The sequence below is a fragment of the Ascaphus truei genome, chromosome 18 (assembly GCF_040206685.1).
Source record: "Ascaphus truei isolate aAscTru1 chromosome 18, aAscTru1.hap1, whole genome shotgun sequence".
Taxonomy (NCBI): domain Eukaryota; kingdom Metazoa; phylum Chordata; class Amphibia; order Anura; family Ascaphidae; genus Ascaphus; species Ascaphus truei.
This window is the reverse complement of record NC_134500.1, coordinates 23,943,767-23,968,587: the sequence shown is the minus strand read 5'-3', so window position 1 is coordinate 23,968,587 and position 24,821 is coordinate 23,943,767. Positions and strand designations below refer to the sequence as shown.

Below are 24,821 nucleotides of genomic sequence, written 5' to 3'. Positions count from 1 at the left end.
GTAACAAATATTATAGAACATGTTACACTTACAGCTTTCGTTAGTGGCTCAAAACTTGCAGTGACCAAAGTTAAACGGTAATGCTTGGAAATTCACACAGTCCCAACATAAAAAGGTTTCTCTTCTGTCTTTCTCCTCGGAATATATTACTACATGATACAATGGCCAAAGACTATAAATGGCCGGAATACAGCTTAAATGGAGGAACAGATAAATATTTAATACACAAACATACCAGTTTGTAAGTCCACAAGCGAACCTTCTTCATTTCTGTATGTAACCTGTGTGTGCGCTCGTCATCTATAACTATTTTATCATGTGGATTTTGACCCAGAATCTCTGGCTGCAGTCTAAGCACAGTTTTCTATGAGATAATGGGGAAAGACAGAGTTGCAAATGCACCTCAAGTGGTATTTTTATTTACAGACACATATATACTGTACTAAGCTGTACTTTTCCATAAGACACCTTCCAATGTCATAAAACACCTTATGGCCCATTTACTTGAATGGGCTGTGTGGTTTCTTCTGGCGTCAGGTGTTATTGCATACAGATGTAGCAGGATTTGGTGTCTCCGGCAGCGAGGCAAGCTGCGGGACAACAACCGTGGCTACCCCGGCCCCGGAGGGTTATCGCTGTGGGGGTCGGATCAGGAAGCATGGTCCCCTTGCAGCGATGGTCCGTGGAGCCGCTATGTCCTGCTACATCTGTGGCACTATTTTGTAAGTATGGCCTTTGTTCTACGCACAGGTACATCTTGGTAATCCTTATCTATATATTGCCTTGTGAGCACCTCAATTGCTTTGGCTTTTTTGTTTAAAATAGAAAACTGCTGCAATTCTGTATGTGATTAGCAACTGTAACGTTTGTGCCACTCTATGCATGGTGCGGGGCAGAAAGTGCTGCACTGGCAAGAAATGTGTCTGTTGTAGTATAAGAATAAATAAAGAACAGCAGATTTATCAAACAGAAAAATATTGTTTCAATTTCAAAGTAGTACTTCCCATAAAGTTATAGCTAACTTTTTTTTATTGGGTTGAACATCCTGGTCATTTTGATTATTCTCCTATCAAAATATGTATTTAAAGAAAAATGAAAAAGACAAAGTAACCAAAGTAGACATTGTGCCTGAACGTTGTATGTACATTATTTTGAAGATTGATTAGTGACCTCTGCAGCCTGTTTCCTACGTCTTGTTTCTGAACGTGTGAATGTTTTTCCCCATAGTCCGGATTGGTTTATACAGAAGATGAATGGGAACGGGAGTGGAACGAGCTGCTGAAGTTGGCATCCAGTGAACCCCGTACACACTTGAGCAAGAACGGAGGCTCTGGTGGTGGGTAAGTTTAGAGTTTATTTGATTCTTCAAGTTGCATTACCCTTGAATTCATAGGCACGTAGCAGACGTTATTGCATCAGTTATGGCGTTGTGTGGCATGGTTGACAACCCCGCAATGTTGTAACTTGTGGCTCCATTTGTCTGAATGGAGCCGCAGCAAATTGCACAATGAAACTTGTGGCAGCGGTAATAGTGATTGTACCATGAAGAAGATTACATGCATTTGGATTTCTCATCTACAAGACCGATGCACCTCAGGGCTTTGTTCTAGGTCTTCTCCTCTGTCAAATTTTACTTGGGGACGTCATTACCTCCCTTGAATTTAAATATCACCTATATGCAGATGAGCAACACCTACTGTATAAGAAAATGAAGGAAAACAACAGCGCACGACACTCATGGTGAAGTAAAGTTTGTAATATATATATGTTGGTCAATAAAAGGGTAAGTATTGTGCGTACATCAGAGTAGTTCTTTAACACACTTCATGTAGCTATGACATGGGTTTCCCACACTGGAACGGACAGACGACCGACACAGTTGAACCTCTCGCCAGATGTAACCCTCAATACATCAGTTTTTTGTACCGGTACAGGAAGTAGAATAATAACGTTGACCACAGTTTTAATACCCAACGTTGTTTTTGTAGACATGTTAGCAGGGTGGTTTCCTTTGTGAATTGATGGGGTTTCCATGGAAGAAAATTGAAAATAGGAGCCCTCTAACTGGGCATTCCCTTTTACCACCACTGGCCGTGCCCTGTTTAACAGGTTAATTGTAGCTGCCATCCAAAACACAAGTGATGATTGTTAGAAACCCACACCAATCTACATACAAAGATCAAGAGAAAATACATGTAAAACATTATAAAGCCATCATTACCAGATACACATAAGTACTGGTAAACATGAACTAGTTCTATATCCAAAGGAAATAAAACATTTCATTTTCCACTGGTCACAAATAAGTTAAATTTTTGCTTAAATGGTGGTTTGAAACTTTCTAAGGAAGCCAATTACACTATTTCTGGGATTATTTTGTTGGCACGCTAGGATGATCTGCCACATACGGTAATAACCCATTGGCATTGATTAACTTCGAGTCAAAGGGGCAATTTCTACTAGGATACTGTACTAATCGCAGTAACTTGTTACGGTCAAAAAGCCCATTTGGCAGCAGAGGGATTAAAGCAGAAGTTTTCTTTACATGTTTTTTTAATTTTATATTTGTATTTATATTATGTTTACACTTGTGATCAAAGGGTTTTGTAGAGCAGTTGTTTTGAAACTGGTCCCTGGACTGCTGGTAATTAGTGGTTCAGTGAGAGTGACTGAGCCGCCGTTGCACCTGTACTGAAGCAGGGATATTCTTAATAACTGGGCTGTTGGTGGATCTTGAGGACTAGAGTTAGCCACCCCATGCTCTAAATGCTTAACAACATTAAAGTGGTCCATGAACGTTTGAGAGCCCTTGTCATAGAAGACGACTGCAGTGGCTTGCTTGGGTTTCTGCGTTTATTCTCTCCTGTTCTCCTGATGTTAGTGGAGGGTAGAGGAGCCCGTGAGCCAATCAGTGAGGACTTTACTATGATGCATAACATTCTCGTTATCAGTTGGCTGGTGCTGCATCATCCTTCTAGCCATGTCAAGACCAACAAAGACCATGTCTGTTGATGTTCATGGGGAATTACTTATTCAATCCTTTTACTATCAGAGAGGCCTGCATTGTACATGTTTATTAGCTTAGATGAATTATTGTGCTCTGATAGAGCACCAATCTACTTTGCAGTTGTCAATGTTTATATAGTTGAATAGAAATTGTTTGTTAGGTATTTCCTGGCTTTGTAAAGTACAACTTGACCCTATATATTGGTGTAGTTTTTTCACCAAATTTGTTTTAACGGAGGGAGACTAATGTGGCTAGGTTTGTCGGGACGTATCACAGGTCCCCCCTTTTTTTTGAGGGTCTGTGGGAAGGGGAATTTAGCCCCGAAATGTTGCCCCCCTTATTCTACCACATCAGCGTGTCCAGTTCTGCCATTTGTGGCATTGCTTTTCATTTGATTGATTTCCCCCTTGTTTCCCCTTCTTTCTCCCCATTTTGTCTCCCTCCCATCACCCCTAGATTTAGTATTATATAGTGTCCGTGTCTGTATATACTTCATAGATTTGTTACAATGCAATATATACGTTTTTTGGGCATATCCCGGTGTTGAATCTATTTCTTTTCATTCATTGAGTGCTGGGAACACCCCCTATTTTCGTGTACATTACAATGTACAATGTGCATTGTGTGTTGCAGCCCCATCTGGCAGTGATACTGTTAAGGACCTGACAGGACACACATTGGCATGACCTCATTATTATCAGATGCAAGTGTTTATAATTAATGGCCAGCTTCATACTTTGCAAAATTGTTCTATTGTTCTGAAAGCAATTGAGATGATCCTTGATCCCTACACAGCCAGAGGGGACAGAAAATATCAAACAGCCTGGCTTTGAAAGAACACCTGATGGATGGAAGGGTTAAATTAATTTCCCTGCTATTTTCTTGAGCAGATATTTATAAATTGCATTTGTGCAACTGCCGGAAAACCCAGTTGCTTGTAAATTAATCTGCACGGTGTATCAACATCACTGTAGTAACTCTGCTCATGAAATAAAGAGAACAGTGAAACATAATTCCACATAATATAGTTCAGTTTTTACTTCCACCATATTACAATAGCTACATTTTAATGAAGATGCAGTTCTCACTACTTGTTTTAAATTTTTTGCCCCCTGTAGAACTGGTTCTTATCTGGAGCTCTGTCATTGGAAGCTTTAGAAAATTAGCCTTGTTCCCAAATACCATTGTTACAGTCTTGTCAGTGTTTAAACACAATTTGTTTTGGGAAATCCAATTTTCAAGTCTCAAACTCAGATTGAAGTACGTGCTCAAGTACGTGCTCAAGGTCAGAGAGGCGAGTGCTGCGTTCATATAGAATTGTGTCATCCGCGTACATGTGTATTGAAGCTCCCTTACAAGCTGTAGCTAGATCATTGATGAAGACAGAGAAGAGTAGGGGCCCCAGAACAGAGCCTTGCGGGACACCGCAGGTGATATCCAAGGGGTTGGAGTTGGTGCCCTAGACAGGCACATGTAGGGATCTGCCTGATGGGTAGGAATTAAAAAAAAAATGTTTCCCTATTCCAGATCACTGAAGTTTGTTTAGCAAGATAACATGATCAACAGTATCAAAAGCCTTTGCAAAATCTAGGAATACTGCACCAGTGAGTTGTCCCAGTTCCATTCCACACTGGTTCTCATTGCAAACTTAGGTGGGTGGTTAATGTGGAGTGTTTGGGGCGAAAGCCAGGTTGGAATTGGCTAGGGAAATGTGTCTTGGTATAGTAATCGCTTAATTGGGAGTGAACACATTTTTCCATGACTTTGGATAGTATTGGAGAAGAGAGATTGGCCTGTAGTTTGAGACAGTGTTTTTGTCCCTACTTTTGAAGATTGGGACAACTCTGGCAGTTTTCCAGATCTTAGGGATATGACCTGCAGACAAAATAGCTGAATAGGTAAGCAAATGGGTTTAGCAGTGGCTGGGGCACCAAATCGTAGGAACTTTGATTTCAGTAGGTCAGGTCCACATTGGCTGCTCCGTTTTAATTTGAGGAGAGCTTGTCTAATCACCTCTTCAGATACAGGGACAAATTGAAAATTGGGCAGTGTTGGGAGAGGGTGGGGCAGTAGGAGTACTCCCAGATTGAGCTTCCTGTTTGTAGTTCGGGTTGCGTTTCGCTAATAAGTTAGCAGCAAACCCCACAAAGTATTCATTGAATGCATTTGCATTGTCAGTGGGCCTTGTCAGAGTAATATCAGCCTTAATGATATTACATGGTTGTTGATGGCTAGAAGGCTTGAATATACTGCTAATGACTTTCCAGAAGTTTTCTGTATTTGATTAAGTCTGGTGAAGATTGTCTGAGTAATATTGGGCTTTTGCGTGTCTTGCATGTCTTGTGCACATATTTTGCAGGCATCTGTAGTTATTAAGATCCATGGTAGTGCCAGTTTGTAGAGGGAGAAAGGGGGTGGCCCGGGATTAAAGGGGTTGCACCCCATTTGGCCATCCCCTGACCTCACCAGCCAGACAAGGGATTAACTGGGCTGAGGTCCAGAAATGTGATTTAACCCTTGTTATGACATGAAAATGTGTATTCCCTTGTTCCCATGTTTAATTGTAATATCTGGTTTAATCAATGTCTGCATCACACACACACTAGAATCCATCCGGGAGTACAAGGGTTAATAGTTCTTTAATGATTATAGCCCTTTGTGTAATTTTCCCGCCTTTTCAGGCACCATTTTGCAGGGTCCCATAGACCGCCATTGGGGCTCCATGTGTTTCAATGGCGAATCATGCTGTTTGGGTCCTGTTTCCTGTGAAGACCAGCAGATGGCGTCCGAGAGGAGGAGCGGCGGTTCCCCATTGTAAGTCAATGGGCCCATTGACTTCAATGGAGAATCCTCGAAGGAGCTTTCCAGGAACGAGTTGGCTGCCGTCCAAACCGCAAAACCGCAAAGCGGATACATTTTCAATAAGAGAGCTTTGATCACTTAGCAGTCAAGTTCAACGACAAGTGGCGTGGGAATAAACAGTTCTAGAGCACATAGAAATAAAATTCTTTTTGCCCCTAGTTCCTAGACCTCCCCCCACTCGACCACAATCGGGTCCCCGAATCCTGGACCCCCGATAAGGGTCGAACCGAGAAGAGCGGGTCGCCCCATAGGTTTCAATGGCGGCGGCAGAAACAGCTCGAGAAAACGGCTAAGTGTAAAAAGCTGGAATTTAGGAATCCATAGCTCCGGTTCCGGAGGGTCCAGAGGATCAGGGTTTGGGGTACCTGTAGTCACTGCTCCGGCATCGCTGCAGAACCATCCTTGACCCTCTTGGACCAACCCGACGGAGTATGGACCCCCTTGAAAGTTCAGGACTTTTCCTATAGACTCCAATGGCGGCCAATCTCCATTGACCGGCTATGGCGGAAAACCCCCATTGACTTCAACGGCGGCGCAGCCCCGTTGAAAGTCTACGGCGGCGGATTCCCATAGCCGCCAACGGCGGCGGTTTGCCATTGAAAGTCTATGGCGGCGAAGCCCGTTGTTTTCAATGGGGATTTAGTGAAAAACCGTGATTTAATTTACAGCGGAGATTTTTGTATTAAAATGAGAAACGGTTTAAAGTGTATTTGTGTAACTCCAGTTCCGGAGGTCGTAGCAAGTCGCAAATTGGACCCTAGGGTGTCCCAGTTCCGGCATTGAGAACTGGGGAGTGTGGACCCGCTGAACCCAACGGAACCGGATATTTTAATATGTTTGTGTTTTATCTTTAATGCTGTGTTCCGAAGTATGGATAAAACCCAGAGGAAATTTCTTTGCATACCAGGGTAGCATATGGCCAGAATGGCAACCCAATGTCTAAGACTTAAGTATTGTCCAAAGGATTTTGTCACCCTCACTGTTTACCTGGGGGCGGAGACGGCTCAAACCAGAGCAGTCTTTAAGTGTCCCATTTCACACCTCACAACAAAGAATATCCTGCCATGAATTCCGTTTGGTAGACTTGCTGGCATTCCTGATGCAGATGAGGGGCTACAGAAATGAGACCCCAGAGTTCTAATGCGCCTGTGCCAACAAGCTGGGGGGCATGTATCAAAATGTGTTCTCACGTTAATGAGTGGCTAGAGGTAATTGAAGACCAATCACCTGTACTCAATGTTAAGGATAGGGTTACAAAAGGTTTATAAACTGTTGTCCACCCTTTATCCTTTGTCTTCTGATATCATCTGAATTGTTACCTGATTGCGAGAGAATTGCTATGCAACATACTTCTCATCCCCCATCCCCAAAGTAAGTGTACTTCTTGTCTGTTACTGTATTATATCGTGTGTTCACCTATCCAAAGGAATAAATCTACTTTATTATATCTAAGCCTCGTTCAGTTCAAACCCAGTTATTTGGTGTAAATTACAACCTGTGTAGGCTATCGTCACACAGTTACTTTGTAAATTTTCCACAAAGCACTCCCTTGAGTGGTAGAGCAGTATAAGGTTGGTTGTAACCCATGGAAGGTGGGCCCCCGTACTCTTATTCTGCGTAGTGGAGCATGGGTATCACAGAGTTTTAGGAACTGATTGGAAATGATTCAGCGTCGAATCGGGGTCAGGTATTAAGTTGATAAGTTCAGCCAAAAACTGTTGTGGGTTGACGTTTCTAAATGTTCTAGTGAGTCGAACTTTAGGGCTTGATTGGGATGGTCTGATATTCCTTACACAGTACACTATTGCATGGTCACATAAAATTTCAGGTAGGATACCAGAGGGTTGGTTTCTGCTTGGTCTAGAGGAGAGAATCCAATCTAGCAAGGAATGGTTGAAAGATTTCAGGTTTGCCTGTGTGGGTTGGGAAATTAGTTGGGTTAGGTTGGGACTTGAGTTGTACAGTATCTGGATTTTGTTGTTTTTAGGGTCAAGCCAATTGTAGTAATCCCCAAGAACCACTCTTCTCATTCAGACGTTGAGCCAAGAAACTGGATGATATCAGTCAGGGTTTGTAGTGGGGTTATAGGGGGGTGGTAGATGCCAGCAATAAGAACAGGCTGGCAAATAATATGCCAGCAATAAGAACGGGGGGGAGGGAGGTCAAATTTTGCCAACTAGGATTTCAAGAGAGGGTGGGCTTGGGGGGGAAATTAACAGTGTAAATTGTAAGGTGTCTTCAATATAAAATAACAACCCCGCTCCCCCCCCCCGTCCTCTCTTTGACCTATCTTTCCTAGAAATGGAGTATCCCTGAATGGCAATATTTGAATCAAGGGTTTTAGGAGTTAACCATGTATCTGTGAGAATCATGACTTTGGGTTTATGTATAAGGCACCATGCCCTTAGTTCATCCAGTTTGGGCAATAGGCTCTGGATATTTATATGGGCGACAGATAGTCCTTTTTGGAATTTGAAATGGGTATTCTCAGGGGTATGGGACAGAGTTAAAAAGGGAGGGCCTGCGTTATGATCAATAGCGGAGAGGACCCTACTCAGTCTGTTGGCTAAGATTTTTCATATGAGAATGTATTCGTGAGATTGGGCAATAACTTTCACAATATACCGAATCCTAACCCTCCTTGTGAATAAGTGTTATTGGTGCCTGAAGCATGGATGATGGGAATGAGGCTTTTTCAAGGACTGAGTTTAACAATTTTAGTAAGTATGGCGAGAGAATTTGTGAGAATTTTTTGTAATAAATGTTAGAAAACCCCTCAGGCCCAGGGGCCTTTGTGCTTTTCAGGTTTTCATAACCTGATGTATTTCTTCTAGGGTAAATGGCTGATTTAGTACTGATTTGTTTTTAGGGGATAATTTCAGTAGGCCTGCTGAGGCTAAATAGGTCTGAGTCAACGATTCATTTTGGGGATTGCGTGACCTTTCTCTCATCGTAACAAATATACATAAAAGTAGGGTGCATACAGAGCCTAAAGAGGCTTGAGCTCTTTGGCAGTGTGGTCAATTAAGCACAATTTAACAGACCATAATAAACCAAAACGATGGCTCCAAAAGCAAGAAAAACTCAAAGCGATATGGAGTTACCGACCGCAATTTGTGCATTTATATCAGCCAGGTTTTGGTGAAGAAAGGACATGGTCAGTTTTATATTTAGTAGAATGATCTGCCTTAACAAGCACACAGATGTAGCGTCATTTGCTTTCGGCAGGGGTGCAATGAAGTGCGGCATGAACACTTTGTTGTTCGCACCTCCCGCGTGACCGAGCCGCACGTCGTTTGTTACTCAGCTATGATCAGCCGGAATAATTACTTATGCCGTTATTTATGTTGTAGTTCAGTTCATGGCCGGCAGGTGGCGCACTGAATATCTTCGCCTATAATACTCTGAATGCTACAGTAAAGTACAGTGCAGTAGTAACAGGTGCAGTGCAGTTGTCTAAATACAAGAGGAAATGTATACGTCTCTCTATCTAATGACCTTAGGCTGCGGCCATAATGCAGATAGGTTGTGTTTGGTAGAGGCGCTACTGCGCATGACAGAACTTCACAAGGTCCCGGATGATGTAAAAAACTTTATTGGCGTCTTGGACGAAGCCCTATTCCTAAGGGTGAAACGCGTAGAGGAGGAGATTGTGGTGTAGCCCCAGGATGATTTTGTGCCAATAAAGTTTTTTGCATCATCCGGGACCTTGTGAAGTTCTGTCATGCGCAGTAGCGCCTCTACCAAACACAACCTATCTGCACGCATTGAAGGCAGCACGCGGACGCTGGAGGAAAGAAGAGAGCAAGACCCAGACCGGAGTGGAGAATAAAGGTAAGAGTTTCCAACTTTATTTACCTCTCTAAACACTCCGGTCACTCTAGGGTCATTCATTTGATCCCTCATGCCCAGGTACATGACGGATTGACACCCTCGGTGCAGTAGCTGTGTGGCTGAAGCGCAGGACAGGTTTCTATTTTTGCGGCCATAATGCACGCTGCAGCGCACGCAGCACAAACATAAACAATATGTCAAGCAGTCCGGCCATACTGCGCGCGACGGTCGCGTCACGTGACCAATTTAACCCAACGAGGGTGAACCTCATTTGTTCAGCCTGGTAACGTCATGGCCATGCCTCTCCGTCGCGCGCAGCTAATGACACAGAACGCTCAGGCGACATGCGTGTACGCCTCCTTGACCTCTGTCGCACGTCGCTGCCTTAGGCTGTGCTTATAGTGCTGGCAACGATCACTGGAAGTAATCTCAATTGGATTTTTCCAGCAACCGTAGCCTGACGTCACCGTCGCCGGCACTATAAGTGCAGCCTTAGTCGTTAGACTGCGAGCAGCCAACAAAACATCGGGAGATCAGAACGTACTCCACGAGGCCCCCACCAAAAGTAAATGACGCTACATTTGTACCTGCAATATTCTGACCACATTTGTATTTCTTACGGGAACCGAGCTATGCCATGTTAGGTGACATTACAGCGTCCCATCACAGGCACAGTTTCCCTCTGCGTTCTGCCGAGCCTTTTCTAGTGACATTGAAGCTGGGTCCTCTTCCCCATTTTTTTTCTCTTGCCCAGAGGAAAGTCCCTCTGGACCGAAACATTGGCACCCCATGGCACCTTGTGAAGGCTTAAAATCATTAAAACATGTTCTATGTATGTACTTTTTTTAATCTGAATTCTTCTTTGTGGTCTATGTGGTTTAACTAGTTTGCGCAAGCTGAAAATGTCCACAGATGAGGTGAATGAGCAGATCTGTGCAGAATTCAACCACCATAGCAAACAGGTGTAAAAAGATCAGAAAGAGTAATGATCTGAAAGCCTTGGAAGTCTTTTTCTTTCTTTATAGGGAGTTAACCCTTTGCCCTAAGCATCTTGGAAGTAAATGTATGTACAGGCATACCCCGCATTAACGTACGCAATGGGACAGGAGCATGTATGTAAAGCGAAAATGTACTTAAAGTGAAGCACTCCCTTTTCCCCACTTATTGATGCATGTACTGTACTGTAATCGTCATATACGTGCATAACTGATGTAAATAACGCATTTGTAACAGGCTCTATAGTCTCCCCGCTTGCGCACAGCTTCGGTACAGGTAGGGAGACAGTATTGCTGTTCAGGACGTGCTGACTGGTGCATGCGTGAGCTGCCGTTTGCCTATTGAGCGAGATGTACTTACTCGCGAGTGTACTTAAAGTGAGTGTCCTTAAACCGGGGTATGCCTGTATACTGTACTTGTATTAATATAGCAATACATTGCAAAATATTATACGACATATCAGAATACATGGATTGTAATACAGTATAGACTTGACTTTAAAAAAAATTATATATTATATTTAAAAAAATCTTGTCTGTATAAGCTCAGCTGACGTATGATGGGGAACTTACAAAGAAGGTAGGAAGGAGGAGGTGAAAATCCATTGGTTTGCACTGCATGGCTACCTGCGTACGTGCATTTAGAAAGGACAACATACAGTACAGTAGTAAGAAATCATAGCTACAGTAATGCTTCATTAAGGTGATGGATTTCCAAATGGGACTTGAGCGTGGAGAGAAAAGATGCTTCACTGATACTTGGGGGAAAATAATTCAAAAGGTAGGAGTTGGCAATTAACGAAGGGCTTAAGAGAGCAATAAAGACATGTGAGGCAAGAGGAGACCGTCTTGAGCAAGAGGTTTTGCGAGGGCTTAAATGCATGGTATAGGCAGGGGTGGAGGAGTGTGTTGGTGTAGGTTTGTACTTTGTAGTTCATATTGAATTTAAAGGTACAGTAAGATCGCAATGGAAGTTAAAATGCAAGTTGTGTTATATCTAGGCGCCACTGAGATTATTATGGCTACAGAATTTTTGTAATGCATTTTCAGATAGAAAGCTGTGAGAAAAGGATCACATGCTGTAGGTTTATAGACAGACTTTAAATCCAAAGCTCTCTCATACTTGAGGTATTCATGCAGCCACACCTGGGGTGGAATCTTGTCAGAAGTAACAATGTTGTTGTTATTTCTACAATGACATTGCAATGGTTGCTGATCTCAGGGGCATGGGAGCTCTTGTTTAGATCTTTCCTGTCAGAGTAATGTGCCTGAAAATACGTGTAAAGCAGCTGGTCCACATTTAGAAACTCTGAAGTCTGTCATGGCAAGGGAGTTATGGCCCTGCATGCACCTACTGATTGCCAAGCACGTCAAATGCATCCACTGAGTGGGTTGTTTTATGCTTTCTGATACATTTCTTGTTTAAATTGGGTTCTAAATGGCAATGATGTAAGTTGACTCATAGGCTGAATCATGTTGGCTGGTGGTCTCCGGGGCTGCTTTTAACGGATGGTTGCCCCAGGCTTCCCATTTCCAGTGAACCCTCCGTTTGGTTGTCATGTAAAACTGACACTGTTTACTGGTACATTGAAGGCTGTAGAACACCGCAGCACATGGCAATGGAAAACTGACGAGGTTAAAATCCCAAAAATATGAGATTGTATTGGGGCTCTTAAAGTAACAGTAATACTTATTTGCAAACTGTTAAAAATACACGTTTGTTTCCCCCCCCCCCCTCCCCCCCCCCGAGTCTACCAAATTTAAGCATATTAGCTGCTAATGTGTATCGGTTTTGACTACTCATGGCTTCATAAGTACTATACAAACTAAGGACAAAGCAAAGCAATAATTAACCTCCGGTTGGGGTTTTTTTTTTTAATCAAGACATAAGATAAAATCTAAAACGTGTACATCTGATCAGCCTGAATACGCTTCTCCCTGATGTGGTTACAGAAGTGTATGGCTTCTTTTAACTATAAGGAAGGCTGCCTGGAATTAAAAATGACCAATCAGATCAAAATAGACAAATACAAACAAATAATCTGGCGCCTAAATATACGTGAATATAATACAGATAATTATCTGACCAGATATAACGTTCAATCTTGGAAACCTGTAGTCTGTCAGACGTATCTCGCAGGTGACATCACAATATGTGAAAGAAAAAAGAGAGAACAACCAATCATAGCGTATACCAGATTAACTGTAGATGGGACAAACATACAAATAACACGAGACACACTTAGACAAAAAAAAAACACAATAAGGGACAATCAACAAAACACCTATGAACTGGACAAGACTAATTTAATTAAATGAATACATTAATATGCATACACCATAAAATAAAGCATGTGCAAGGAGTAAGAACAAATGAATACTGCTCCGGTGGAGAAAAATTGGAACCCTACTCACGACAAGCAGGCATAAGTCAGGCACAATAATGTGTGTCTTTCTCCAGATCTGCCGACCACGGGACCGGGTTGCGGGGACTCTCCTCCCCACGTGTAACCACCGACGCCAGTTACACTTTACCGGCATCACCTCCGTCTGTCTGTGTCGCTCTGAACTGCCTCAAACGCTGTCTCTGCTCTAAGGATCCCAACGCTAGCTCCGCATGTATCGCGGGTTGCGCGCGCATACGTGGAAGTCCTTCCCGCAGTGTTTGCTAATGCAGCACCCGGCACACAGCACTCAGTACACAGCAGATTCGTAGCAGACTCGTCACAAGCTCCCAGGACCACCCTACGCGTTTCGTGATGTAATCACTTCCTCAGGGGCATTCTGTTATATGAGGGATATTGTGTGCAAGGGGAAAGACACTTGTGGTGGACACTGAAAAAACAGGGGAAGCTGGGATCTAGATATTGGCCCATATTTACTAAGCAGCCTTCTGCCATAAGACACCTGGCACTGGAAAACACCTTGCAGCCCATTCATGTGAAGAGGCTATAACTGAAGAGGTGCCTTTCAGTGCACCGGGAAGGGGACCTATGGCAGAAGACTGCTTAGTATATATGATCCATTATGTATTAAGGCAAAACTGGTGCAATTCTTGAGCACATATTGTACCACTTGAAAAAAATATCCTTGTCTATCCCATGAGATTATTTATTTTTGACCCCCATTTGCACAAGAATTAGTGAGATATAAACCTCATTAACTGCTAAGAGTTGCAGTCCTAATTAACCACATATAAAGGGGTTCCAATAAAGTGAAAGCACTTGGGTGTGTAACCCCTTCAGCGTTTCTAATGATCATTTCATAATTGACACTATAATTGATAGCTTTTAAAATGGAAGTGCAGTCTTGTAGTCTCCACTTAAAATTATAATTTTAAAGATGTACTTCTTATTTATCTGAACCAGGAGGATACCTTCTGAATTATTTAAATCGGTATTTCCCAGCAGGGGGTTTGGGATCCAGTAGGGGATCGTGATGTGTCTCAAAGGTGTTTGCTCCACTAAAAAATGGCGGATCCCTGGCAGTATAGTGGGTTCCAGAGACCGTGTGGGAACTGCGCCCCAAACTGTTCCTTAGCGTGTGTGTTATAGCTGTCACAGCAGAAGCTTCCAAAGCCGCTCCCCAAAATGCTTTGCATCCACAGCAGCAAGGCATTGTGGGGTGTGACCTTTTGAAGCTCCTGCAGTAACCGACCGCTATACCCCCATGCTGTCTGCACACACTGAGGTGCAGTTTAGGGTCTTAAGTGTGTGTTCTTCCCACACACTCAGGACACTATACTGCCTGGGAGCGGTCACACACTTTTGTTACCAATAGTCTGATGAGTAGGCAATTAGTTATTCATTAATTAGGGGTTCACAGAACAAATATTTTCTTGTAAGGAGTTACATAGTGTAAAAAAAAGGTTGGGGACCACTGCTTTAAATAGTACAGTATTCCCATTATCTGAAAATGAATATACTTTTGTGAGTAGTGAGTATATTTATATTTCAGGTGTACCATGTTCATTTTGTGCTATGGCTGCCTCAGGGCCTCATCAACTTCCCGTAAAAGCCACTAATTCCATATTATAGCCGTTTCATTATTTGTACGTTGCGGGAGCCAGGAGAGAATAGCGAGGCTGGCAGTGTGGATCATCAGCTGTTTATTGGGGGGGGGGGGGGGCGCCATTTTAACCCTTTCCATGCCGGAAGACTACATGACCACGTGATCTCTTGGGGTTGCGATCGGCCCCCAGTGGCGCAATCAGTAGTGGGTGGGGCTTCACGCGATCTCCCTCTGGGCTGACCTTTAACTATCGGGTTGTCCTTAAACGACGGCCCCTGTGCTAAAAGCAAAGGTGTGTTATTTTGTTTGTCTAGAAATGAATTCCAAATTGGATTTGTTATAGACTCAGAATGGGGGAGTTTCTTGTCAAACCAATGTTCTCTTTCTCTTGATCCTACCTTACCCTGGGAAGAAGGGGCGCTCTGGCTGTGCAAACTCATGTGACATCAGACAAGAGGGAGCAGCCAGAGGAAGTCAAACCCCTCATGTTTGCAAACTAACTGCAAAAATAATTTCATTATATTTACAAGTATCAATTTCATTATTATTTTTTTTTTTTTTTTTTTAAAGACCTCAATCGCCCAAATGTTACCCCTTGGCCCTTTAGATGCCCCATGACAGGGCTACAATTACCATATTTTAAGATCCCAAAAAGAGGACACTATGGGTTACAATTGGGCGGCATCGGTTACTACGTTGTATTTGCTGCCACTGTTTCACATAATAAGGATCAATCATTTGACCTGTAAAGGTTCATCCACCCCAGTGCCCTCCTCCATTTGTATAATCGTGGGACAGTCTGCTGCTCTCAACATACACACTAATTCCCGCGATCCTTGTACAACCTGTTTCTCTCCATTGCCTTTTCTGTCTGCACTTGTGGATCTTGAAGCGTATTCAACTTTTAGTTTGCAATCTTTTTGTGTTTTATTGGTTCTTTCAAGCCCTTCTCTGCCTAGCTCGGTTTTGTCTGGTAGGGGAAAGAAAGTTCAGATGTAGCAGGACTCACCGTCTCCGGAGCCGCAGCTCAAAAAGCAAAAAGGTGGGGTTTCGGAGATGGTACCAGCTGGCTGCTGCAACAGTGGTGCGGGGGGGGGGGGGATCAATGCTTCCGGATGGGACCCTCCACAGCGATAATCATCCAGCGCTGGGGCAGCCGCGGACACATTTTCGCAGCTTACCCGGTGCTGACAACATCTGTATGTCACAAGTATCTTAGGGACAGGAACACAGAGGTCATTACACAGTGGGTACAAATAAAGAGAGGAGCATAAGTAGTTAAGGCAGAGGTAGGAAAAGGAAGGAACGGGTAAGGACAGGGTGAGAAAGGGAGAGTAAGTGTGACTAGGAAGAGCAAAGAAAGAAAGGGAAATAAAGGGGGGGATACATGTGGCATTAGGAAAGAGAAATGTGAACAAGGGGGCCCTGTCCACTGCTTCCGACAAAAGTTGCTGGGTGCCCCTTTTTGAAGCAAGGGGGGCCCAGTTTTAAAGAGGCCTGGATGGACCCGGTTTTAGGGAGGGCCCGACTTAGAGTGGACGACAATGGCCTGATAACAGGAGGGCCCAGGCAGGAAGGGCTGTATGCAGCGATACACAGGGGACTCCAATTTGTATGCAGACTACATCACGTCAGGCACACAGTTGCTTCAGATTTGCGGCACTCCTCTACCTTTCTCGTTCAATCCTCAGTGCCTGCACGAAAACCTGACATCTGGTAACACTCGTTGGTTTGAGTGGCACCATGGGGGCCTTAACGTCATTTATGTTTTTGTGCTCGTTTCTAGGGAGAGATCACAACCTTGGCTTGCAGAGAGCTAAAAATGTAGTAGGTGTGTGGTGCTCCAATAGACAACCCATAGGTTCAAAATAAACTTGATTGTAGAATCCTGCACATGTATACTCCCCAGTGGTTGGACATGATTTAAATCCCAGGCATTTATAACACTCACAGCTCCAAGATAAACCGACTAGTGCACTAGGGTCCCCACAGGCACTGTAGTAAGGGTGACCCAGCATAATATATCGGTATGGAGACAAAATTGAATGAAATAACTCACTCTTGATGAGATGTGTGATCCAGATTGTCCAGACTTTTATCCACAGCAGGGGGTGTGCTTCCGATTTTTCAGCATGCTAGCAAAGGAAACAGAGAGGAAAAAGCAGGCACCAGCAAAGCAGGAAAAAAAAAACATCCAAAGAGCGTGTGCCCATTAAAAAAAATGATTTAATGGATTGCAGCAAGGGTTACAACAACATTATGGGGTACAGGGCCCCCCCCACCAACGCGTTTCGAGCATGTGAGTACTGTAAAGTCACCTTGAAAAAGAGCTTACGCTAGAAACGCGTTGGTGGGGGGGGGCCTGTACCCCATAATGTTGTTGTAACCCTTGCTGCAATCCATTAAATCATTTTTTTTAATGGGTACACGCTCTTTGGATGTTTTTTTTTTTTTCCTGCTTTGCTGGTGCCTGCTTTTTCCTATCTGTTTCCTTTGCAGAGAGCTAAGATTATTAATGGAAACAGAAGTGGAGGAGAACCTCCTTTTCCGTTAAAGATGTCTGGGACAGATTGTGGTCAAGTAATCACAACGCTAGTTATCGTTGATCATATTACTCGGAAGGTCCACCGTACAAGGTGCACCGTACCTTCCCGGCGCAGAGTTAGCCATGTCACTGCCATTACTACACTTTGGTCTTGGGAGGGATGTAAGTAGGCTGTAACGCAATAGTCATATGTAATATTGGGTAAGGCCGCAGAGTGTTTACCACCAATAAAAGCCGCCAACATGAGCAGTTGACTTAATCTTAGATATAACCAGACGTTATTAACCGAGTGAATTTGGTTACCATCAAATAGTTACCTATGTGCTATGAAACAAAATATAGATATTTTTTTTTACAATCAATTAGCCAAGCAATATCCATTATGACGATTTTTATTCATTATGATGCAAAATGTTCTTTGAAATGCTTTTGATTAAATGTTCTAAAAAATGCATCAGTCAATAGTGGTCTCTTTTGTTTTAGTTTCTGTGTTACAATAGAATATACACAGCCGTAGGGGGGAGTACTGTATTAACGGCGTTTTATATGATGAATAGGCTACCGTGAAAAGACTGCCCCCGGCTTCCCTTTTATCAGAATCTCTTTGGATGCTTCCGGGCCTTTGTAAGAAACGTGTGCACGGTTTCGCTGACTGTGGCTCTTTGTGCATTACTGCTCACATACTTCCCATGCAGCTGTATCCGCAGCTATTGCTCAGAGCAGACTTGCTGTGAGCGGAGACGTGTCCATAATCGTTTCATTTGCCCTTCTTTTGTATTTTTTTCAAAGACCTAATTATAGTATGTGGAGGTATGGTACAGTATATAGACACTTATTTATGTCGTTTTTATAATGTATGTAACACCGTTACTGATGTTTCCCTAGTTGGTTCAAAAATCTGCAGGCAGTGTAGGGTTAATCTTCACAGGCCCCATTTACTCTATAGTGGTTACTATAATGTAGCCTTTTAAAGGTCCGTGTATGGTACTGACTGGTTTTCCAGAAGCTGCTAGAAGGGTTACATGATATGGTGGGATCCTTGTGCAACATATACAGTATGTCTATATTTACTCTGCCCAGTAACTGGGGTGGGGTTTTACACCACCTAGGTTATAAAAGAGGGAAGGGATGTTTTTTTTCCCCTCAGATTCCAGGAGGTTTTGAGGAGGGGATCTCACTTGTAAATAAGTTTAAAGTACTGTAGTAATCCTTTTATTGTTTTGGAAGTAGGGAAGTACCCTTCTAGATAGGCACCCTGTTCTATTATTTATACTCTTCATCAAGAGCCAGCGCGGATCCTCAATCCCTGAGGAGATTCAGGTAACCACTGAGCAACCACTTACACCTTTCTGTGGTCACAAGTGATATTTTGATTTGCTGTTTTACATTGCACGTCAAGAAAAGTACTGCCCCAGGGGCTCTTATGACGTACACCGTATGTCATCGTTGCCCTTTACTCCTTTTAAGGGCTGTGCATGGTCCGGAACTCCCCATCACATCCTACCCGACGGCAGTCACGTGATCAGGGGTCGCCAGTGGGTTTGCGACCGCGCAGGTGGCACGATGGTAACTGTGGGGTTCTTAGAAGGGTAGCAACTTATCTTTGGAAGCCCTCCTTCTGTGAGCACCCCAGAAGAGTATAAGGTAGGGCCCAATAGAAAGGGACACCCTCTGCCATCACAGCACTGAAGCGCTACCAAAAGGATGGTCATAGAAAGTTACAGAACCCAAGGTATCATTGAACAAAGATATAAAGGGGTAGCCCAAGCATGGACCCAGAAGATATGAGTTACCTTGTATGTTCAAGCAAATACTTCTCTTGTTTTAAGAATCTGCCTCTCCTGGAATGCAGTAACGTGAATTAATGGGGATGTTTGTGAATATAAATCAATGCAAATAAACTCAATCTTGTTCATAACTACAAAGTTTCTGGCGTCCATCCTTTCTCCATCACCACCCAGCGCCCTGATATGGTAATACAGAGGAAACCAAATATATAGACTATCCGATTCCCTAGGAACCGGGCAGGGAGGGTTACATATATATTTCAATTACTTCACTATTCTCGCAATAAACATCATATCATATTTTATATAGTAGACTTGACGTTTCTGGACATGGTCATAAAAATCAGAACGAGTTTGTTACTTTGAACCCCTCACCCAATCTTAACATAGATTTTCAGTAAAGCTTTGGCTAGCTGCACAGCGCAGCATGTACAGCCAATGGTTAAAGAAATAGTCAGCAACTCACACAATGACCACTTTTATGTGCTTTTAGAGACCGCTGGATATTTGTTGCTTTTTCTTCACTGAGAAATCTTGCTCACAGACACTAAATGTTACAGCCATGTGTCTCACAGAGGTTCCCCATATTGCTCAGACTGTCAAACCTCATGCAGATGGGGAATGGAATTGAAGCGGGCAGATTTATGGGTTCCTTCAGTGTGTAGTGATGTGTGGCATAGCAACAAAGGGCTCTACCTCTGAGTAGCTAAAACAGCTGCTCCTGCTGTGCTATTAAGTCATTTACAGGATTTAAATCCCTCTGTCTCTAGGGTTCTCCAGTATGTCAGTGATTCCTATAAGATGTATTTGAACTGGACATAAAACTACTGACAGTTGGATTATTCTGCTTCCTTCCTTCCTCCTGTAATCTGTCTCTCTAACATCACTCCTTTCTTCCCAAATTTGTGTTTTTTTATAGTTTGACTCTAGACTTGCTTTGTTCACATTTAAAAAAAAAAAGTTAGACACCCAAGAATTATACGGCTTGCATATGTTTGTATACTTAAATATTTCTGTATTATTCTTTGTTAGTATTTCTTAACTACACTTATTTGTATCTAGAAGAGACTATACAGTCCAAAGTGGACTAATAACTCCCCTTGCAGATGGGTGAGCAATGTATAGAAAGGCAGTGTTTTGCTGGTCACAGGCGGTGAATTGTGGATTGCCACTTCATAATCAACTAGCTGAAGGTAGCCGGTGTTGCCCATGAATTGTAAGAAACCAATCGGATCCTTTCTTTCTCTTTTCCTCTCTCTTTTTGTTCTCTTTTTCTCGTTTCTTCACTCGTTCACTCTTTTTGTCTCGCGCTCTCTCTCCTTCCCATCACTTTCCGTTAATACCTTATGATGTACCCAATTCTTTCTGCCTCTCATTCCTCCCTTGCTTTCTGTGTGGAATCTATATCTTTCTGACTCTCCTTATCTGCCACCAAAAATCGACAACAAAATGTGTAGGATTTTGTTGCTTTAACATGATGACACCATATCTTTTCAGGTGACCAACTTTATGCGTTCGTTGTTGGTAGTCTTTGCAGCAGTGAATTTCGCAGTCCCATTTAATGGTTCAAATATTCTTCTTTTAGACATTAAAGAGTTAATCTTGTTTTTACATCACACCAAATAGTCCATCCAGCACAGTAAACTACTGTATTTCTATAGAGCTATAGATAATTCTGACACCCACCTCTTGCTTCTAGCATTCTAAGGCCCGGGCCATAGAGGGGTGGGGAGAGCGGAGGCGTGCTAACGCTGAGGTTCGCCTGCTTCAGTCAGCGCGATTGCACGGACTTGCAGGCGAGCCAGCGTGTGGAAGGGAGCCGGGGGGAGGTGGTTGGAGGTGGGGCAGTGACGTCGCTGGGCCAATCGCCCGCGACGAACTGACGTCAATGTCACGGCGCCGACGTCACGGCGCCGTGACGTTGACGCTGCTGTGCTGTGATTAGAGGTTTTCAGCCGACAGCGCGCTGAAAAACAGCTTGGCGCTCGGCTGAAACCTCCAACTCGTCAGCACGCCTGCGGACGCTCGCGTGAGCCCCCTCTCAAGGCATCCTCACTGAGGATGCAGGGGCTCAGCGCGGAGCGTCCGCACGCCTCAGCACGGCCTGTCCGTCTATGGACTCGGCCTACGACGTTCTTGTACTGAAATCTTAGAGGCTGGATTTGTATCCATGTTTGTAATATTATGTCTAATCCTCTCTGAAACCCATTAGTAAAACGGTGACCTTAACTCTGATAATGTGTCTCGTTCTTGAGGCAATAGGTCCAGAAGGACACAGTAAGCAGTGCAGAGATCGTCTGAAAAAGACCAGCAAAGATGGTGCAGGGTTTAACACTTATAACCGTATAAGAACAACATGTACAGTTTTGAAGGGAGGAGAGAGTGTGAATATGACGACTCAAGGCAGAGTGTAGAGAATGTCTGAACAAAGGGTCATTCTTTCATGCTGGAGAATAGTAGACTCTGGTATTATGTGGAAGAAATAGGACATGCATAAAATAGCTCTCCAGCAGACGTAGTGGTAACAAGTACAGTCCAATAATTAAAGAAACCTTGGGATATGACCAAAACAACTGTATGGCAATCAGAATTACTGAAAAGAAATGTTAGATCTGGAGTATGAGCTATCAGGAAAAAGTAGGACTAAGTGGGTCATATGGCCCATATTTTACCATAGCAGGTTTCTTTATATTTAATATATATTAAAATGTAATATATATTATTCCTGGTCACATATCCAATGATAATGTGTTCCACAGGTTATCAGACTAAAACCTAATCATTTCAGTGCTGTAAAGCAGCAGTCCTAGCGATGCTGGTATCTCTGCACAGTTTAAATGTCCTGCAGGCCTATAGGAAGCCGCAAGGGGATGATGTAACGGCTTCCTATTGACCCACTGGACTTGGGACATTTAAGCCACCATATTTATAGCCCTGAATAGCCTCACCTGGGCTGCCACCTGCGCCCTCTTTTGAAGTAAGTATCTGAGCTGGACTACAATTAACGCTGTTCAGCTCCGGAGACCCCCTTCTTAAAACTTTTTTTAAGGCCTATTGGAATTGAAGTTTGGTCGCTATTAAAGCTGTAGGATGTCATTTTCTGGAGAACCCTATTGCGTGGCATGGCAGCAGTTTAGATTTGTAGAGTGCGCTACATTTTGGGTATGTCCCTAATGATTACAGAGTAAGATGCTACAGTGTGTACCTTTTAAAGCTGACGGGTAACGCCAATGTTATTTAGCTTTTGTATAAATAAGAATAATAACGTAGCGAATTAGCGTTTTGATCTGTATAGTTCACATTTGTGCTAAATTAAATTTTTCTTTCTTTTAGAGTTGATAATGCAGAAGATCCTGTGTATGAGAGTTTAGAAGAGTTCCATGTGTTTGTCTTAGCCCATATATTGAGACGACCTATTGTTGTAGTTGCAGATACAATGCTTCGAGACTCGGGGGGAGAAGGTAAGTCCTTATCAAAGTAACTTTATATTTGATTGACATCTTCTTTGCTGGAAGAGCCTGTGGCCTTTTGCCCAGCGAAAATTAAATCCCCCAAACATGTTTCTAAAGGTTTAGAAAATAGTAGTTTGTTTCTGTTTAAAGAGATCTCTAGAATTAGATACATTTGGGGAGAAGGGAGCTCTTTGGATCTCATTAAAAAGGGTTAATGCTCTGAGTAAGAACAGAAAAGGGACCTTTTGTAAAAATGTAAAAACAAACAAATTTAAACAAGACCGAGCTTGTAAGTATAGAACCATACTCCGTAACCCCTTAGTACCCTCAAAGTTAAGCTTCTGAATGGCAATGTAATCCTTGTCTCACTCGTACAGACTGAGAGGGGTAGGTGAAAAAACAGCTGATGGAACTTGAACTGGATTTATGAGCTTCAGAGACAGTGACATTTGCAAAAGACCAGTCCTTCATTTATATAGTGTAGGTCTTGTTGGGATATATGGTTTGACAGATTGGTCCCTTAGGGATCAAAATATAAGACCCTCCAAATACATGCGCTCTATGACTATTTGACTGGCTGAATTCAGCCAGTCAAATAGTCATAGAGAGCATGTATTTGGAGGGTGTTATCTTTTGATCCCACAGGGACCAATCTGTCAAACCATGTATTTTTTCTCCATTGCACCATGATCATTATCCTATCTAAGGTAATAGAGCTGAATAGAAAATATATTTCCCTTGTTGGGATATATTAAGGTTTGGGTCAGTAATGCTACTACTGTAGATCACAAACTGTTTTAACCTCTTTGTTCAACCCTTCCACTACTAGAATGGCCAGTAACCTGTTGCATCCTAAATGTGAAAGAAAATGAATTCTGTATTTCTGATGACACCTTTCCTGCTTTACAGCGTTTGCACCCATCCCATTTGGCGGGATCTACTTACCGCTTGAAGTCCCACCTAACCGATGTCACTGCTCACCTCTAGTCCTGGCCTATGATCAAGCTCATTTCTCTGCGCTTGTGTCGATGGAGCAAAAAGATCAACAACGAGAACAAGGTAGGCTGAGCACCTTTTGTGGATACCAAGTTAAACAAAGGCTGGATGAAGAGCTATTAAGCCAAAAACTTCATTGTTTCTTGATGTGTACAACATGCATTATATATACACGTATTATTTTTTGTAATTAAAAATATTATCCAATTTCAACTGAAGTGTAGTAGATCCACCTCCTGTTTTTTTTTTTTTTAAGTTGTTACTACTGTTCTGCTAGTTTAATGGTGATCAGCGCTTCTACTCACACTTATGTCTACAGAACGGTGACAAGTGCTGTCTTCCAGTTTTTGTCGTTTCATTTGTGGATACCAAGACTCCTCTTTTTTTTACATCAGAGTAGTGTACCTGGAGAAGGGGAACGATTTCGAGAACGATCACCTGGTCTTGTGATTGTCCCCGGTTCAGCAGATATTGTTGTTCAACAGTGTTGTTTCAATACCAGCGAGACAATGACATGTCAGCAGTCAGTTTTCATTCTGATAATGTTGTCAACTGCATTCCATGTTTGTTCAGTGTGAGCCATCCTGAATAGGTTAAGTGGGGAACAAATAAAGGGAACATGTAAGTAAGGGACTTGCAGCTTTCACTGTAATGTGGTGAATCATTGTTATGTACAGGCAGTCCTCATTTTACAACGCTTCGCTTTACAACGAATGGCTTATCCAACGCTATGCAATGCATACCTATATTCATTTTTACAACACCAAAACGGCTTATGCAACGCTCTTACGACGCTTTGCAACGTTGTGTATGTGTGTATATATAACCACATTCACATAAAGAAGTTGCAAAGCGTCGTAAGAGCGTATATATATATAATAATATACTATATAATATTATATTATACTATATAATATATTATTTATTATGTTATATTATATATATAATACAGTATATACACTATATAATTTATGTGTGTGCTGCATATCTTATTGCCTGCATAACATTTTTCGCTTTACAACGTTTCGCTTTACAACGCCATTTTGAGTAACGCATTGTGTCGGATAACCGAGGACTGCCTGTAATACAATACTTCGTCGTCCTTGTATGTATAACTGAACAAATGTCATCTGCATTTAGATTTTTGTACCAGCTTTTCTTGCAATGCTATTTTGAAACATATTTTCTTATCGCAAGGGCATTTAGGAGATTTAAAAAAAATAAATAAAAAAAAAGTCTCTATTGATCAAACGGTTTTAGTTGGCAGATCAGATGCTTAAAAATATAAAATTTGCATTTACAACAATGTGCCAATAATCCACATATTTGCTC

At 42.6% G+C, this 24,821-nt stretch overlaps 1 protein-coding gene across 5 annotated transcripts in view; it reads left to right on the top strand.

The window, feature by feature from the left end:
- The window catches only part of OTUD7A (OTU deubiquitinase 7A), a 291,540-nt gene that overhangs the window by 219,054 nt on the left and 47,665 nt on the right, over positions 1–24,821 (top strand). For all 5 annotated transcript variants that reach the window (XM_075575886.1, XM_075575882.1, XM_075575883.1 and 2 more), the window contains 3 exons: positions 1,228–1,340; positions 22,375–22,502; positions 23,403–23,552. In XM_075575886.1, the coding sequence (XP_075432001.1) occupies positions 1,228–1,340; positions 22,375–22,502; positions 23,403–23,552 (391 nt within the window). The remainder of the gene's footprint in view (positions 1–1,227; positions 1,341–22,374; positions 22,503–23,402; positions 23,553–24,821) is intronic.